We start from the raw sequence: 17,696 nt of genomic DNA, 5'->3' as shown, positions 1-17,696 counted from the left end.
ATTTAGAATACACATTCCACGCTTAACCTACCGATCTAAAATCTTTAGAAATCAAAATCTACACATTAGTATAAATCTAAAACACGTAGAAACCGAATTCTACAGATTTACTGTAAATCTAAAACATGTAGAAATAAAAATCTACACATTACTATAATTTAAAAAAACTATAATTTTAAAAACCTGTAGAAACCGATTTCTACATATTAGTTGTATTCTACGGATAAGAAATCAGTTCCTAAAAATATGGAAATAAAATATTTGGAAATATTCACTTTCATATTTTAAAAAAAAAAATCGATTTTAAAAAAAAAAACAAGAAAAACGAATTCATTATTTATTATATTTAAAAATTACAATTTTAAGGGTATTATTGCCTTTTTGAAAATAATTAGCCTAATGAAACATAAAGTATAAGAGATTAGTCTAAAGGAACATAGTTATCATTTTTTTACTCTAAAAAAAACAATTTTCCCAGTATATGAAAGTACTCACTTTTTTTTGCTTTCATCACTTTTGTGTCAGATACAAATTTTGATTTTCTCATTGTTACTCGAATAGTGGCTTTTGTGTCGAATACCATAAATTCACCAAATCATAGGCTGAATAAAATTTTAAAGTACATAAGGTAAATTTCAAGTGTTTATTGTAAGAAAACAAAAATCTCATAAACCTATAAGCCCCCTAAATTAATTGAAGAATGTTATGTAAATGATAAATGTATTTATAACACTTTAAATTGGTTAGTTCTAGTTTTTTTTAAAAAAATGGTTAGTTCTGCATAATTAATTATATGAAGTATTTAATTTCTTTTAGGATTTTTTTATATAACTGAGATGAACAAATACAGAATAAAATAAAATTATTTGAAAATATTAATATCAAGTATGTATATATGCATTTTTTTAGAAACATATATACATTTTTTTTTTTTGTGATCGAATATTCTATAAAATGGTTTTTAGACCAATCTAATTGGATAGGTAGAATATCATTTAAACATAAATCATATGAAGCTTCGTTAAAATCGATAATTGGCTATCATAATTTTAATTAGTAGAAAAAGCAAAGCAGACATTTTTAGTCACCTGGCAAAGCAGTGTGTGATGATAATTGAAAGTAACATCAGCAAAATAGCATTTTTATATTTTTATTCGTGAGAGTAACTAAACCAGAGAGCAAAAGCAAGACTACTAAACTTAGGGTTTGTGCCTCCCTGCATAAAGAAAGTTTGACCAAAGAAAGAAGACTAAATCATCAAAGAGATATGACTCAATTCATTCATCTCTAGTTATCATCGATCTTATTGTTCTGTTCCTTTCATCTCTTTGCTCTTGTGAAAGTTCATTTTCGTTAATATCACAAGTCTTCTTGGTCGTCTTCTGATTCTTGAGCCCTTTGAAACGAATCTTGACAGATTTAGAAAAGAGGTTTTGTTTGGTTTCGTTTTTTTCCCAGATTTTTCATCATTTTCCTAGGGAAGTTATCACTTATTGACTTTTGTGTGGACAGCTGATCTTGTCTTTAGATCTCTCTTTTGTTATCAAGAAACAGTACCTTGGTTTTGATTTGGATCCAAGTGAATTTGTTTCTAAAGAAAAAGAAACTAATTTTCTCTTTCCTATAAAATTGTTCAGACTTAGGGTTTCATATGGATTCACCCACTAATCATGGCAGGAGGATGGTGAAAGGGAAGATCGAGATCAAGAGAATCGAAAACCTAACGAGCAGGCAAGTCACGTTCTCCAAGCGTAGGAAAGGTCTCATGAAGAAGGCTCACGAGCTTTCAGTTCTATGCGATGCTCAAGTCGCAGCCATTGTCTTTTCTCAGAAAGGCAAACTATACGAATACGCTAGCTCCGAGTAAGTAACCTAACATTTCTATAACTTTTAATCCAATTAATACACATTTATACATATTTACAATCTACTGTTTATTCTATAGAAATGAATCTTCTGTTCTTACTTTACTTTGCTAATTTATTTATGTATCGCACAATAGATTTCTAGCTAATTGTAGCTGTTGCGTTTAACTTCTCAACAAATTATGCCTTCTTAAAGTTTTTTTTTTTTGTCATTTATTTACTCAATAGTACCACGAAGTTTTTATTTAAATGAATTCAAACCTAATCACAGTTCTTCTTTAAGCACGAGCAATCAATTTAGGACTTTCCAAAGAAGTGTTCTTGAACTTTGAACCTAGTATGCCTTGAAACTCATGCTGAAACCACTTGACATGTTTATAATTATATTGAAACATCCTAGTGTTCATGCCATACTGTTAAGAGTACAATTGGACCAATTTAAAAATCCCCCATGAAGTATGAGAAGATCTTTTGGATTTTTGCTAGGGTCTCAAACTCTAGCCCTCGAGAAGTTTTCATGCTATTAAATGTGTTGATCTCTTATATAGCCGATAGGTGAGTTAGTTTCTTAAACCAAATCCAAACTTAAATGATGCCACTAATGATTATCAAACCCAAACAATGATCATAATCATGTGAAACCATATATTGATAGTCACTAGGTGAACTGTACTAATCATCTCTTCCCATTATTTTGTTAGCGAATTGCCAATATCTACACTTGAGTGGGTTTAGATAATTAACCAACCAAAACTTTTGGAACAAGAGTTTATGTTTCATTCACAGTTTCGAGTTTACCAAGTTTGACCATTTAAAGCAAATCGTTGGTACGTAATGGAAAGGCGAGTGCATCCTAGCTTATAGTAATGCTTTTGCCATTGAGTTTGTATAGATAGGAAACCAAGTTACACAAATTAAAAAGACATATATTACTAACAAATTGATATTATATATTCAGCTATTTCTTCTCCTTTAATAGGTGGAATGGCATATCGAAAACCTTACTATGTACATTCTTCATCCTCCGGAAATCTTTCATACTTTTTAATTATACTAATCCTGAGATAGGCCAAGCGCATATCGACAAAATGTATCGAATTTAGGCTCGGAAAATATGCATACAATCTATAAATCTTGCATATGTGTGAATGTTCTTGTTGGTCATGATAACATTTTCGGAAAATAGTAATTGTATACTTTAGAAATATTATAATGATGATTGATGAAGTGATCCTGAAAACTAATTCAGCATGAAGAAGATGATCGAACGATGTGAGTTACATAGAAGGGAATATTTTCATGAAGAGAGACTCCAAAAAGAGCAGCAGGTGCAGGATCTCAAGGATGAAATCACGATTATGGTGAACTCCATTGAACTTCTTCAACGTCATTGCCGGTTAGTTTCTGATATTTCTATAGATAATGCAATAGGTGATTCTATATAAGCTCATGAAGGCGATAATATGCATCTTAGGAGGCTAATGGGGGAAGATTTAGATACTTGTTCGGTGGAGGAGCTCAAAGAGATAACTATTCAAATTGAGAAAAGCCTTACTATTGTTAGATCAAGGAAGGTAAACTTAATAAATACATAGTACTTGATTTTGAAATCTTTACGTGTTTGTTATAATGTGTTTAGCACTAATGGCTTATAATTAGGGTCTTCTAGAGTATTTTCTGTTACACATATCAACATATGTTCTCTGGGACTTCTGAGTCTAAATGATTAGCTATCGAACCAGCATGTGCAACTGCTTATTCCGGATTCTACAATTTTGGCAGGCTAAGTTAAATGAAGATGAGGTGGGGAAACTAAAAGCAGAGGTAATTTTACTTTATTATTTTAGTTGGTTCTTTACGGCATATAATATATAAATTTCATTGTGCTTTTTTTTGGGTTTGATCTTATTAGATTGCAGGAAAAAGAGAGCTGTTGAACGAGAGAACTAGGCTGCACGAAATGGTATACGCATACGCATATATATACAATCCAAGGACATATATGCATGTATTCATTCTTGCACGCCCTACACTTATTTAATCATGAACTTAGTCTTTGCTATCTATATTTATAACTAGTACATATGGATACTATATATAAGTTCACAACTCTGAAGGGAAGTTTTCATGATTTCTCAATAGAACACAATGATAGATTCATTAGCTAAGATTGTTAGAGCGTTCCATATATATAATGTTTTTGTTGTTGACTGTCATATTCTAATCTACTAGTTACAAAGATCATCTAATTTAATAATATAATAATCTTTTGATGTTAAAAAACAAAATCGTTTAGCGCTTTATCTCTTTATTCTTTAAATAACAAAAATATCATTCAGCTATAGTCTATAGACATCATGGTGGATTAACCTTTGACATCCATGACTTAACTCTCATGAAAAATCTTGTGGTTGATTAATAGTGCTTTCGACTGAAATCTAACTTGAGGAAATCTGAAAATCGTCCGTCAAAAAGTTATTCGTTTTTCGTGAACTTTTTGTTTGTTTCTCTCTGATTATTGAGTTTCTTTTGTTTAGGATTTAACTTGTTATCATTTCAGTTTGAAGAAAAGCCCTTGTGGATGCAGTCGAGGAACTTAGAGAGTGAGAAGAATGCATCTTCCTCTGGCTGTGAAAACATCCACATATCCAATGTCGAAACTGATTTGTTCATCGGATTGCCTAGAAGAGTGTAATGATCTCTTTCTTTTTTATTAACAGGTTCTTGTTTTCATATTTTCCAAGTATATACTCGATTCTCTATTTGCGTAAAACTAAGAAATAAAGTTATGTATAATACCTTGACAAAAAGTGATGTATAATAATGTTATGATTGTTATCTACTAAATAATTGTTTTCTTTCTCTTCTCTGTCGATCTTATTTCATTTTTAATTCTTTTTTGATGTTAATGGCATGGTTTTATATGGCTAACTACTGCTTTTATTTCATGTTTCTAGTTTGGGCTATTCATCTCTCACGCAAAATATCTTATATAAACGGTTTTGACGGAGACTGAGTTAATGACACAATGTGACTAATAATTTATAAAGCTACAGTTAATTAATTACCACTTAATCGATAGACCTAAATAAGCAGTTAGTAATTAATTGTTAAGACTTAAGAGCATAGTGCACTAAACACTTATGGTAAGTGGTTAACTCCTTTTGAATAATTCGTACGTATTTATGTTTTCTTCCGATTTCTGGATTACCTTTTGAATAGTATTTGTACGTATTTATGATTTCTTCAGATTTCTGAAGCTATATATATGCACAAATCATACAACAATATATTCAAGCAAACTCTTCTCGCAGCAAAAGCAATCAAAATCATTATCACCAAAAAACTTCTATAGCTTTTTTTATTCCTTGTTTCTTTTTCATCAAAATGAGTTGCAATAAGTCATTTTCAAATGGGAGTACTCTAAGAGAGCACATGATGTCAGAATCAGCGAGTGGCTCGACCCTTCCATCGCTAGAGACATCCAACAATGAAACCGTTTTGATTGGGGGACCAGATCTAAAGAGAGAAGACGGTGCACATCAAATAAAAGGCGAGAGAAAGATGATCGTGGACGAGGCAGATTCTACCGGGTCTGGTAGTCCTTTGACAGCTGTCGAAGAAGCTGGTTTAATTCTTGTAGCAATGTCTAAGGGGCAGAGGCCAGAAAATTCTCAGAATTGGAATGCTATTGATCGTTTGTTAGCAACTCCAAACGGTAAAGAAGAATATTACGAAACAGATTTAGATTCTGATGATGATAATAAAGAAGTCAAATACAAGTCTGTTGCTGAGCTTCTCACTCAAAACGTGGAAACCCTAACAGAAGACAACGGTGAAGATGATGAGGATAATGATGCTGACGAAACAAATTTGGTTACGAGAGAGAAAAAGTGTAAGAAAGAATTTATATGTGATGTATGTGGAAAAGTTTTTGGTTCGTATCAGGCATTAGGTGGTCATCGAACGAGCCATAAGTGCAAACGGTTGAAGATTTGCGACAAGAATGATCAAGACCGAGAATTAGTTCCAAACAAAAAGAATGATCAAGACCGACGTCACCAGTGTGGAGTTTGTGGCAGAGAATTTGAATCTGGTCAAGCACTTGGTGGTCACATGAAGACTCATTACATATAATTAGTTCTGTTATTATTGGTTAGTCGACTTCAACCGAGTGACATAGAACCTATGAATTGATTTGGGTCATTAACTGATATGGATGAACAAATTATGAATTATGCTCCTTATGTTTATGTTTTTCTACCCTTTTTAGTTTATTTTCTGTTTTGTATAATAATAAAAGTTATAAAAAAATATAATAAGAATAATAATAATAAAAGTTTGGTTACAGTTTATGTGTTTATCATAAAGTTTCTTGTTCAGAATATACTTTCGGAATTTATTTTCAGCACAAAATAGCGAAATAAATGTCGATGTAGTGATTCTATATGGTGTAGAGCAATTAATATGATTAAGGACATAATTCATAAAAAAACATAATTCATAGTGCAAGATTAAAAACTATTCATAATTCATAGTAATATTGTGCCAGTCAAACAACAAGACTAAAACATTAATGGAACATTATTATGCTTTATTTAGAAAATTTCCTATATTTAATATATCTACATACGTGTAAATTTACAAATTAATCATAATTTATGTTTTTGTTTGACTAAGCGAAGTCAAATATATTCAATTAAGTGTTCCAAAATCGTTTGGAGTTGTAAATCGATAACGGTGAAATTAAACGGGCCGATAATGAGTAAAAGACCCAGTCACTCTCTTCAGCCCGACAAATATATGAGCTTGGTTGATCCTTTAAAACCATTTCTATGAGCTTGTGTTCAAAAAAAAAAAAAAATCATTTCTTTCATATATGAAAGGAAGCAAAGGCAAAAGTACTCTCATATATATCCTCTCTAACACCCTTCAAAAACAATTCTACAATTACATTAAAAACACCATACAAAGAAATGTATATCAACACCTCACAACACCTCAATCTTTTGACCACAAACATCTTCAATATTAGCATCACTAACATTACCAAGAACGATCACATTAGCTCCTATCATTTTCCTCTTAGGCTTTGCCTCTTGAAGAAACAACAACACATCTCTCATTGGCGGCCGATCTGTCGGATTTCAACTTGTACATAACGATGCAATTCTCAACATTTGTTTCATCTCTTCTATTATCATACTACAAGACCTACCCATGCCTTTGTCTAGAACTTCTTCTACTACATGTTCTTGTATCTTCAGCTTTGACTTAGCCCAATCCACAATACAGTTACCTTCCCTGAATCCCAGTTCGACGGATTTATTAATTTCCTTTGATGATTTCTAATAATATAACTCTGTATCTGTAGATATCACTCTTTTTATCCACTTGTAGCTTGTATGCATGATATTTATTGAAGAAAAGAAGATGATGAAAATAAACATTAACCTTAGAAAGCATACATTGTTATGTATTTATACTCAGGTAGTTAAGCAAAAGGAAACCAAACCACACTAACCCAATGGTTAGCTAAAGGAAACTATACCAAAGATATATATAAGCTAATAATATTCTATAACCAAAAAAAAAACAAGAGTCAGAGGTTGTCAAGACTCAAAACTCCCTTTGAATGTATGAAAAGGTTTTCTTAAATAAATTTCTATTAGAAACCTTTAAAAAAAAAATCTATTAATCGCATAAATTTTTTTGGCCGAAAACCACTACTCCATTTACAAAAACACACATCTGAACAAATTTAATTTACATTGCCCATATGTTTTTACTTTTGTCATGCGTTGTGAGCACAACAATGCTTTAGCTTGAAGTTACATCTAAAGTGACAATATTGCATTATCATTAGCCTATGAAGTTCTAAACTGTTTATTTTGGAAATGACGTAAATTTTTAGTAAACCAATAGAAGGCCGCATTCGAATACCTAATACGACAAGGAAAAACTATTTTATGAAATAAGTGAATTTTTCTAAAAGGAAAAAAAAATATCGAATTTTTAAGCATGGGTATAGATTTAACGGATTGTAAATTATTTACTTACAGAATTAATAAACAAACCCTAAAAAATGGGTATTTGTATTAATCATGTTTTTCTCTAAATGTTCTTGCTTTTCATGTTTGATTCGCGTCGTTTGTTTATTAACATAAACACTTTCAAAGTTGTTATGCAGATTATGGAGACAAACACTTATACAATAAAAAGACACAAAAAAATAGAACAGAAATGAACAATAATAATAAAAGTTTCCACACAAGAGGTGTTTTTTTCCACTGAGTCGTAGACAACTTCAACTCCTTTCCAGTGTAATATCGTTGACCTGTGAAACAAAATACTCGGTTCTTTTACATAACAACATGGTAGCATCCATATCTTCTTTGGACTGAGCCGCTTTCTCATTTGTCGAGACAATTCCAGTGACCGAGGCTCCAAGCACATTTTCCCATTGACACAACGGAGACCCGACTTCACCAGCTGTAGCATGAACAATATTACTGTAATATATATTGTTTCTTTAAACAGAAATCTGTTCCCCCATTGGCCGATTTAGTTTCATCGGATATGTCTGAATTGATCAGAAAAATATACTCTAGGATTTGTTTTTTTTTTTTCAGTGAACATAGAAACATAGTTGACTTTCTGTAATTATCGAAATTTAGAATCTTTTTTTTTGTAAGAACACGAGCACGTATTGAGTACATGAGCACATAATGAATACATAGAATGATTCTTAGAATCCTTAGAGAAATATGTTGGTCCATCTAAATATATAATAAATTTTTTATTAAACCACAATAAATACATTATTAATGTGCTTCATTATTTTCTTAAATAAAATAACGAAATTGCCTAATGTTGCTAAAGTATATATGACAATTAATGATTTTAAATAATAAAGATTTGATAACATAAGTGTGTATTATAATTATATTTGTTTAATTTTAAGCTATTAAAATAAATTAAACAATCATAGTAACCATATAATAAAAATTAAAAAAACTTATTTATATATTATATTTTTAATTTTTAAAAACGAGTATAAATTACTAAAACTGTTAAAAGTTTCACATTCAAATTTTGTGATCTATGATTTAAAACTTTTATTATGACATGATCCAAATAATTAAAAAATAATATAAGTTGAAAGTCTCATTTAATAAGTATCAAAAATAAAAGATATATAAATATATGTATCATTTTAAATTAAACTATATGTCATATAAAAATACATAAATATCTTAATTTTGAAATTTACTTTGAACATTTTTTGATAAAAAAATTGAAAATATTGACAACTTAATTTTTTAAAATACTATAAATTACTTACACCATTAATTCCACAGAGAAAATTTTGTTATCACTAATTTAGACTTTTTGCTATAACATATACAAATGATAAAAAATATGAGCAAAAAACATCATCTAATAAATATTAATATTAAAATATACCCCATATATGTTACTATCATTTAAATTTAATTATATATCATTTCAAATAGAAAAAATATTTTTTTGATTTATAAAATTTATTTATATGTTCGTACCAATTTAATTATATAAGTAGTAGATAATGACTTCTTAATTATTCAATATATATTTATTATTTCATAATATGTTATAAACATATAATATATAAAATAATTTATATATATAATGTTTATCCCGCGCAAGGCGCGGGTCTTAACCTAGTATACGATATAAATAATGATTACGGCTTCGAATGGTAACTACAGTTTGAGCGGTACGGAATAAGCTATTTAACTGCGGTGCAGTTTTAACGGTTATAATAATGTATAGATATATTGTATATGTAGAGATTTTTGTTACTGTTAACTGCGATGCAGGGGCAGAGCGGTTAGTAACATTCGAAGCCTACATCTCTACTTGTTGCATACATTAATGAATCATGATAAATAGTCATGTATACGATTCTATAAGACTAAATACATTCTATACAAATATACAAAGAGTGTTAGTTAGACACTTTCAGTTTTTCACACAAATTTAAAGAATGATTGAAATGTGTTTATATTGTATTAATTAGTATTTGGAAATAAATATATTTTATAAAATCAATTTTGCAATAAATATTAAGTTTAAAATAAATATAAATTATATTAAATTTTAAAATGACACTTTTTATATAACAAGAAAAATGTAAAAATGATACTCTGTGGAAAATAAGGAATATTTTTATAGAAAAATATGTATTATTTTTTCAACGCATAAATAAAGAAAATTAATTAATTAGTGAACAAGTTATAAATAAAGGTTGTGGCGGCAACAACGATGGCTTGTTGCAATTATTTCATATTAAGAAAATGCCATTATATCACCAAATTTAGGGTTCTTCTTCCTCATAGTTCTCTTCTAGAACAGAAACTACTAGGCAAGTTGTGTCATGGTTTTTTTCTAAAAGCCCCATCGCTCTGTTATATTTACATGCATATTCGTTGAGATCTATTATTAAATTTACATTTCATTAGTTGCAGGTAAAGCAATGGACAAGAAGATGTCAGCAAGATCATCAAGCGATCATCTATCTCCACCATCTCCTGTTGTAGCTGTAGCTATTAATGGAAATAAGAAGAGCAAAGACGTCGCGTATTGGGCTCTTGAGAAGTTCATCCCTGGAGGCTTTTCTGATTTCAAATTGATCTATGTTCGTCCTCCTATCACTTACATTATTACCCCAAGTAAGTCGTCACCAGAATCTTGTAGCTACTGCAAAATATCTATGTGTTTGGTAACAAAGATTATTGAGTTTTTATTTATTTGTTTTCAGTGGGGAAAGCGATATCTATATTTAGCGATAAGTGCTGAAGCAGTATCAGCTTACAGAAAAGAAGTAGATGGGAACACAAACGAGCTGCTTCGTCCTTACAAGCAAATGTTCGAAAGCAGAAAGGTACGGTCTCAAAGAACTAGGTTTAGTCTCTCCTTTCTTGTTGTGTTTTCTCAAAAATGTTACAAAATAGGTGCGAGTAGAGATCCTGGTGCTGGAATCACACGATCCTGTAGCTGCGATAGCGGAAGAGATTGCTGGAACTGGAGTCACCAAACTCGTTATAGGAATGTCTCATCCCGGATTCTTCGCGAAAAAGATCGGTATGTCCTCTATGATCGCAACTGCTGTGCCAAGATTCTGCAGTCTATGTTGTCTCAAAGAGGAAACTAGCTTCTGTGCGTCCTTCCGATTCCGACTCTAGCGGAACGATAAGGTTCGAAAGAATGGAGAGAGACAGTTCCACGAGTGTCCCTCCGATCCTGATAGTCCTAGTCCCAGAGCCCCTTCGAGCAACAACCATGAGATAGCTAATATGGACTGGGGAGCATTGGTTCCTGCGAACTATTCTTTTGTTTCTCATCAAGCATCTAACATGTCTGAGGTTAACCTCAGTGTCCATTCCATGACCGATAATAGTCAGGTAAGTTAACTGTCTTGATTCTTGATTCTATTTTCTCTAGAGATCTGAGAGCCAGAGTCTAGAGTCATCTCATCACACTGTATTGATTTTTGTTTGCAACTGAAGTTACATCTTGTGTTGATTCTAGAAATGACTTAAATCTCGGTGTACCAGTATTCATTGGGATTAAGGAAACCATTTTTTATTAAATAAGAAAGTTTTTAGAAAAGAAATATCGAGTTTTGATATAAATATCTGTTAATATCATAAATTATTCATTTATGTAATTAACATATATACAAACCCTAAAAACATGTAATTTTCGCAATCTGAGTTTCTCTCTATATCATAAATTATTCATTTATGTAATTAACATACAAAAAACATGTAATTTTCGCAATATGAGTTTATATCTAAATTTTCTTGTTTTCTTCGAGTTTCATTTGCGTTTGTTCACAACAAATTGTGTAGGCGAATCTGACATTTGAGATGGAGAAGGTGAGAGCCGAGCTGAAACATGTTCGGAGATGTATGCTATGGCTCAAACCGAGACTGTTGATGCCTCTCAAAAGGTTTTAGTCTAGACTTTTGACCGTGGCATTTTTCTTGTTATGTTACATTATGTGTTCTTATTTATGTTTTGGTTGCAGCTAACTGAGCTAAACCAGCGAAAATATGAGGAGTCAGAGAAGCTTATGGAGCTAAAAGAAAAGGAAGAACTAGCTAAAGATACAGCTTCAAAGGAGAAGCAGAGGTACGAAGATACTATGAAGGAGGCAGAGAAGGTTAAAGAACTCATGATGAAAGAGGCTTTACGTAGAAGAGAAGCTGAGATCAAAGCAGAGCGTGATGCTAAAGAGAAAGATGAGCTCCAGGCTTCTCTCGTCTGTCCCGGGATCCAATACCAATACTACTCATGGGATTAGGTGGTCATCGAACGAGCCATAAAAACCAACGGTTGAAGATTTGAGACAAGAATGATCAAGACCGACGTTATGAATGTGAAGTCTGTGGCAGAGTATTTGAATCTGGTCAAGCACTTGGTGGTCACAAGAAGGTTCATTACATTAAATGTAATTAGGTTCGGTTATGTTTGGTTAGTCGACTTCAACCGAGTAACATAGAACCTATGACAAGTTAAAAAAAAAAAAAAAACATAGAACCTATGAATTGTGGAATTTGGGTGATTAACTGATATGGATGAACAAATAATGCATTATGCTCTATATGTTTATGTTGTTGTGCCCTTTTTAGTTTATTTTCTCTATTTTATAAATAAGACTTTTGTTAAAGTTCGTATTTTGTTTTCATTTTTCGTACCTTTAAGTTTTTTTTTCTTTATAATAATAAAATTTGGTTACAGTTTATGTGTTTTTCATAAAATTGCTTATACAGAATATACATTTCTTTCAGAATTTAATTTCAGCAGAAAATTGCGAAATACAAAATTTGTAAATGTTGATGCAGTGATTCTATATCGTTTAGAGAAATCCACATGATTAAAGAATGTCTCATAATTCATACATAGTACATGGTTAAAGACCATTCATAATTCATAGTAATATTGTGTTAGTCAAACATCAAGACTAAAACATTAATGGTACATATTATTATGTTTTATTTAGAAGATTTTCTATATTTAATATATCTACGTGTCAATTTACAAATTAATCAGAATTTATGTTTTTGTTTGACTAAGTGAAGTCAAAGATATTCAATCCAAATATATACATTGATTAGTATACGAAGTAAAGAACTGCATAATAATTAGTGGTAAGACTAAGAATTTACGTTAAATGGAAATATCATCAAATGAAGTCGCGTAGCTTGATTGTTTCTTTGCATTTATGTTAATAAAAATGAAATTGATACTAATGTTGACTCCTTTCAAAGAAGTTGGAGTTCACATGTTAAGTGTTCCAAAATCGTTTTGAGTTGTACATCGACTACGCTGAAATAAAACGGGCCGATAATGGGTAAAAGACTTAAAGACCCACATACTGACAGTTACTCTAACTAGCCCGAGAAATGTAGGAGTTTGGTTGACTTGATCCTCTCCAAACAAAATGTAAAACATTTCACTCATACACAAAAGCAGAAGTACACTCATATATACTCACTCCCTAACACCCTTCAAAAAAAGAAAAAAAAAAGCTACAATCACATAAAACAACATATACGAAGAGATATATATCAACAATCACACCCCAATATATTGACCACAAACATATTCGCATTTAGCATCAGTAACATTACCAAGAACGATCACATCATCTCCGATCATCTCCCTAGCTCTTCGGCTTTGCTTCTTGAAGAAACAACACATCTCTCATTGGCGACGTTCTGCTGGATTACGACTTGGCCAACAAACACTAATCAGTTTACAAAAACACACATCCGAACAGATTTAATATACATGGCCCATGCTTTTATTTTTGTCATGTTGTAAGCACAGCAATGCCTTAGCTTGAAGTTATGAGCACATTAAAAAGACAATAATGCATTATCATTAACCTAGTGAATTCTAAACACTTTCAGTGTTGTTAATAAGATTAAATCTTATCGTTTCGAGTTTCATTACATTCCATCATGGAGGTCTTGTCAAGAAGAGCGACAGCATGAACAAGGATAGTGTGCTCACGTTTGGAGTATTATTCTTTTTTTTTTTTTTTTTTTGGTAACAATGTTAAGATTTATTACCCTTTTCAAATTTGAGACAGAACTACAAAGGAAACTAGAAACAGAAGATTCAAGAATTGAAACTAAACACCAACTCAATCTAAAGCTACACAAGGCCAAAACTACGAGTGCAACAACAATACCAAAGGCTACACCAAACTCAGCACAAAACACTTGCCGCAAAATTTAGAACCACAGTTAACCCGAGAACTGAACCCGGTAGATTTGGCGATACCCGGTGATCAGTTCTTAATGATTGGCTCCTCAAGAACAGCTCATGAAAGGCCTTCTTATCGGCAGCCACCATGGACAAAGAGCAACACTCGAGCAAAGCGCACCCGCAAAGACATTAGAAAAGCTTTATTTGGAGAGAAAGACCACCAGAGACGCCACGAACACCACCGAACCTGCAATGAAGAAGACAGAACCAAGCTAGCACCGCTTTGAGTCGAAAACGGTCAGGAACAAGCCCTAGATCCAGCCCTGAAACTAGCCGGAAACAACACGTGCTGCCACCGGGGAAGAAGAACCATGGTTGAGAAGACCGACGATGCTCATCCCCACACGCGCCCGCGGCGGAGAACCCGCAACAGGTCAACCCACACAGAACCGACAGCTCTCCGATGAGTCCTTCAGGAACCGCCTCACAGATCTAAGCGTGTACGCCATCGGACCCCAACAACGGCACGGACCAAGAAAGGCGGTACCCCCGAGGAGAAGGAGGAGACGAGGAGACGAGGAAGGAGGGAACCCGCTTCCGTCAAACTAGATCTGACACCAGATCTAAGCTTCAGCCGCCACAGAACTCAACCCAAGGAATCGCTAACCAGAGCCCCATCACCTAGCCTCGCTGCTACTCCAAGGCAGAGAACGCCAGATCTACACCGCGGTGGCGAAAGCCTCAGAACAGGACAGCAAAGAAGCCAGGAAGATGAGGGAGATGAGCGACGAGAGAAGAAGGAAAAGAAAAAAAAAAAAGGGGGGGGGAGGTGACCGACGGCGTCGGGAGCAAACCGCCGGCCACCAAAACTCAGTCACGATAAGATCTACTTTGCAGTGAGAGAAAGAGAGAGAGAGAGAAAAAGCCGCAGCTCCGGAGTATTATTCTTTAATACTCCCTCTGTTTTTAAATGTAGGTAGTTTTAGCAAAAAGAGTTTGTTTCACAATATAAGTAGTTTACATATTTCAATGCACATTTTTCATTTATTGGATATTGTGTGACCAATAAAATAATATTAAGCTTTTTATAATTGGTTGAATTAATTGATTAAATGATATATTTTTTTAGATAACAACTTTCTAAATATTTGTGCTTTTAAGTAAAACTACTTATAATTAAAAACAGAGGGAGTATTTTTTTTTTTTTTTTTTTTTTTTTTTTTTTTTGAAACACAAACAGAGGGAGTATTGTTTTGTTTTTTTAAACAGAAATCTGTTCCCCATTGGCCTATTTAGCTTCTTCGGATTTGTCTGAATTGATCAGACAAAGAGACTAAAGGATTTTTTTTCTCAGTAAACAACATAACATATGAACATAGTTGACTTTTTGTAATACATTAAAATTCAAAATCTTTTTAAAAAAAAACACGAGCACATAAAGTCAAAGGAGTTCCTAGGTATATCCTCGACGATTCTATAAGACTAGATCTCTAGTTGTTGCAGTTTTCTCATTAATAAAGCATATGATAAATAGTCATAAGGTATAACTATACCGTATAGTAAGCAAGAAAAGACGTGACAAAACGGACGAGAATGTCGTGTAGGCGACTAAATGTTATCCTATAATTTCAATTTTGATCTTAATTAATATGTAAGCGATAACTCAAACTATGTCCGTAAATCATGATCACGGAAAATCAAATCTTTATTGAAATTATAATGGATTGGGTATTAAGCTTTAACTACGATAGAATCCGCACTATGCGCAGCTAAATTTTATTTTAAACATTTAGTTTGTTTGAGTTTATTTTTTTCTATCTTTTAAAATGATCATAGGTCCGTCACTTAGATCTGGAAACCGAATATAAATCTTTGTATATGAAGTGTTAGCTAGAAGTTGATATGAACTCTAATCCTAAACTAGATTGTGCGGGTTTTTTTTATATTTTTATACTTAAATAGTTTAGTTTATACTTCATCTAATACAAATATGATGTTTAAGGTTCACACATATTAATAAAAATTAAATATTTACTTTTATCTATTACTTTTTGGTTTTTCTTTTGGTTAGAAAATATTAAAAATATTTGGTTAGAAAATATTAAAGATATTTATTTGTATTCAAATAAAGAGAAAATATTATAATTAATTTATGTAAAAGTTGATAAATTTTTAAAAATGGTCCAAATTAAAAAAATCACGCATGAAAAGTTCATCACTATATTATATAATTAATAATAATACCATTTATTATGCAAAAATAGTGTTAGGATTTTTAATGTTTTATTCAATTTTATTATTTGCAAGGTAAAATTCTAACATTATTGTATTTTGCCAAAAAAAAATTATTGTATTTGCATAATAAATGTTATTATTATTATTATTAATTAGATCATATACAAGTATAAACTTCTAGAATAATTAAATGTTATTATTATTAAGTAGATTATAAATGGTTATATGCAAATATTATTATATATTGATGGAATATTATATTTTGAAATTATGCATATCTAATAATATTTTGATGGAATAAAAAAAGATTTAAATAGGTTGTTAGGATTTTATCATGAAAATACAAAAAATAATAACATAAGCAATATTCTAGGGATGATCCATTTAAAATATCACACATGAAAGAAGTCATGACTTATATTTTAATAGTATAGATGAGTTATCCTGAACTAATAATATTAATTTTTTTTATAAATATTTTATATAATCAAATTTAAATGATTTAGATAAACCCGTGTTTGATAGTTCAAAATTAAATATAACATATGAAGTCTAAAATATGACTCTTATTTAATATGTCAGATATATTTTCATTTTTTTATTTTTTCAAATGAAAATGAATAATTTTTTTACAAAAATCTAACAAAACATTTTAAAATTTTCATTTTCAAAAATAAATTAATTTCAATTTAAATTATCAGTAAAATATTATATGTGATTTTAATTTTAATTTTAAAATAAAACTGAATTGATTTTAATTTTTAAGTTCATTTTAATGATAATCAGAATTTAAATTAATTAATTACAAAAATAAACTGCAAATAGTTTTTTTAAAGATTTTGTTAGAATTTTGTAAAGAAAGTTGTTTATTTGTATTTCAAATAAAATATTAAGATATTAAAAGATATTTTAATTAAGTTATGTGTAATTTGATAAATTTTCTAAGAAAGGGTCCAAATAAAAAAATCACACAAAAAGTTATATGACTTTAATTTAATAGATTGAATAGTAATAAAAAGTGCAGAAAACTCCTTAATCTACAGCTTTTCTCAAAAGACAAAAAAAGAGTGTAGTCAACTCTTTATTTGGATAAATGTTCTTTGTAGAAAAATCCTTAATCTATTAATTTTAAAGAATGCTCGTTAATGTTTCTACACCATAAGATATCTGGAAAAAAAGACTTATAAATCCCCAACTATTTGAAATCAACAGTTTTAATATCCAACTATCACTTGCGCATATTTAGTCCTGAAATCATGGTTGATTGTGCAAAATTAGAATTAAAAATCAAACGTTAATTACTAGACGAAAACGTTAATTGTAATTAGAAAA

The 17,696-nt window shown here is 31.0% G+C and overlaps 1 protein-coding gene and 2 long non-coding RNA genes across 4 annotated transcripts; 2 read left to right on the top strand and 1 right to left on the bottom strand.

Annotated features, from left to right (window-relative positions):
* The first annotated feature begins 344 nt into the window (after positions 1–344).
* On the top strand, positions 345–7,461 carry LOC103854955 (MADS-box protein AGL71-like). 2 transcript variants are annotated; one of them, XM_033284584.1, is made up of 7 exons: positions 345–1,430; positions 1,678–1,863; positions 3,115–3,261; positions 3,340–3,439; positions 3,648–3,689; positions 3,778–3,828; positions 4,426–7,461. In XM_033284584.1, the coding sequence occupies exons 2-7, from the start codon at positions 1,682–1,684 to the stop codon at positions 4,558–4,560; spliced, it is 657 nt and encodes a 218-aa protein (XP_033140475.1). In that variant the 5' UTR covers positions 345–1,430; positions 1,678–1,681; the 3' UTR covers positions 4,561–7,461. The 2 variants fall into 2 exon arrangements, with proteins under 2 accessions (XP_033140475.1, XP_009130170.1); XM_009131922.3 differs by having other exon boundaries at positions 1,638–1,863.
* On the bottom strand, positions 1,528–12,686 carry LOC117131818. The gene is made up of 3 exons (XR_004455215.1): positions 12,454–12,686; positions 9,569–12,417; positions 1,528–8,612 (listed from the first exon to the last, which is right to left on the bottom strand). It is a non-coding gene; the product is annotated as an uncharacterized LOC117131818 (long non-coding RNA).
* LOC103855097 lies at positions 11,761–14,933 on the top strand. Its single transcript, XR_004455221.1, has 2 exons — positions 11,761–11,862; positions 11,941–14,933. It is a non-coding gene; the product is annotated as an uncharacterized LOC103855097 (long non-coding RNA).
* The last annotated feature ends 2,763 nt before the right edge of the window (positions 14,934–17,696 follow it).

This window comes from Brassica rapa, chromosome A02 (genome assembly GCF_000309985.2).
Source record: "Brassica rapa cultivar Chiifu-401-42 chromosome A02, CAAS_Brap_v3.01, whole genome shotgun sequence".
Classification (NCBI taxonomy): Eukaryota; Viridiplantae; Streptophyta; class Magnoliopsida; order Brassicales; family Brassicaceae; genus Brassica; species Brassica rapa.
Note: the sequence above shows the minus strand (reverse complement) of the source record. Positions and strands in the feature narration are given on the sequence as shown.

Coding starts and splice junctions, on each gene's coding strand:
- LOC103854955 (XM_009131922.3), top strand. CDS start 1,652: ATGGATTCACCCACTAATCATGGCAGGAGGATGGTGAAAGGGAAGATC. Junction 3,440..3,647: donor CTATTGTTAGATCAAGGAAG/GTAAACTTAATA, acceptor CAATTTTGGCAG/GCTAAGTTAAATGAAGATGA. Junction 3,690..3,777: donor TGGGGAAACTAAAAGCAGAG/GTAATTTTACTT, acceptor TGATCTTATTAG/ATTGCAGGAAAAAGAGAGCT.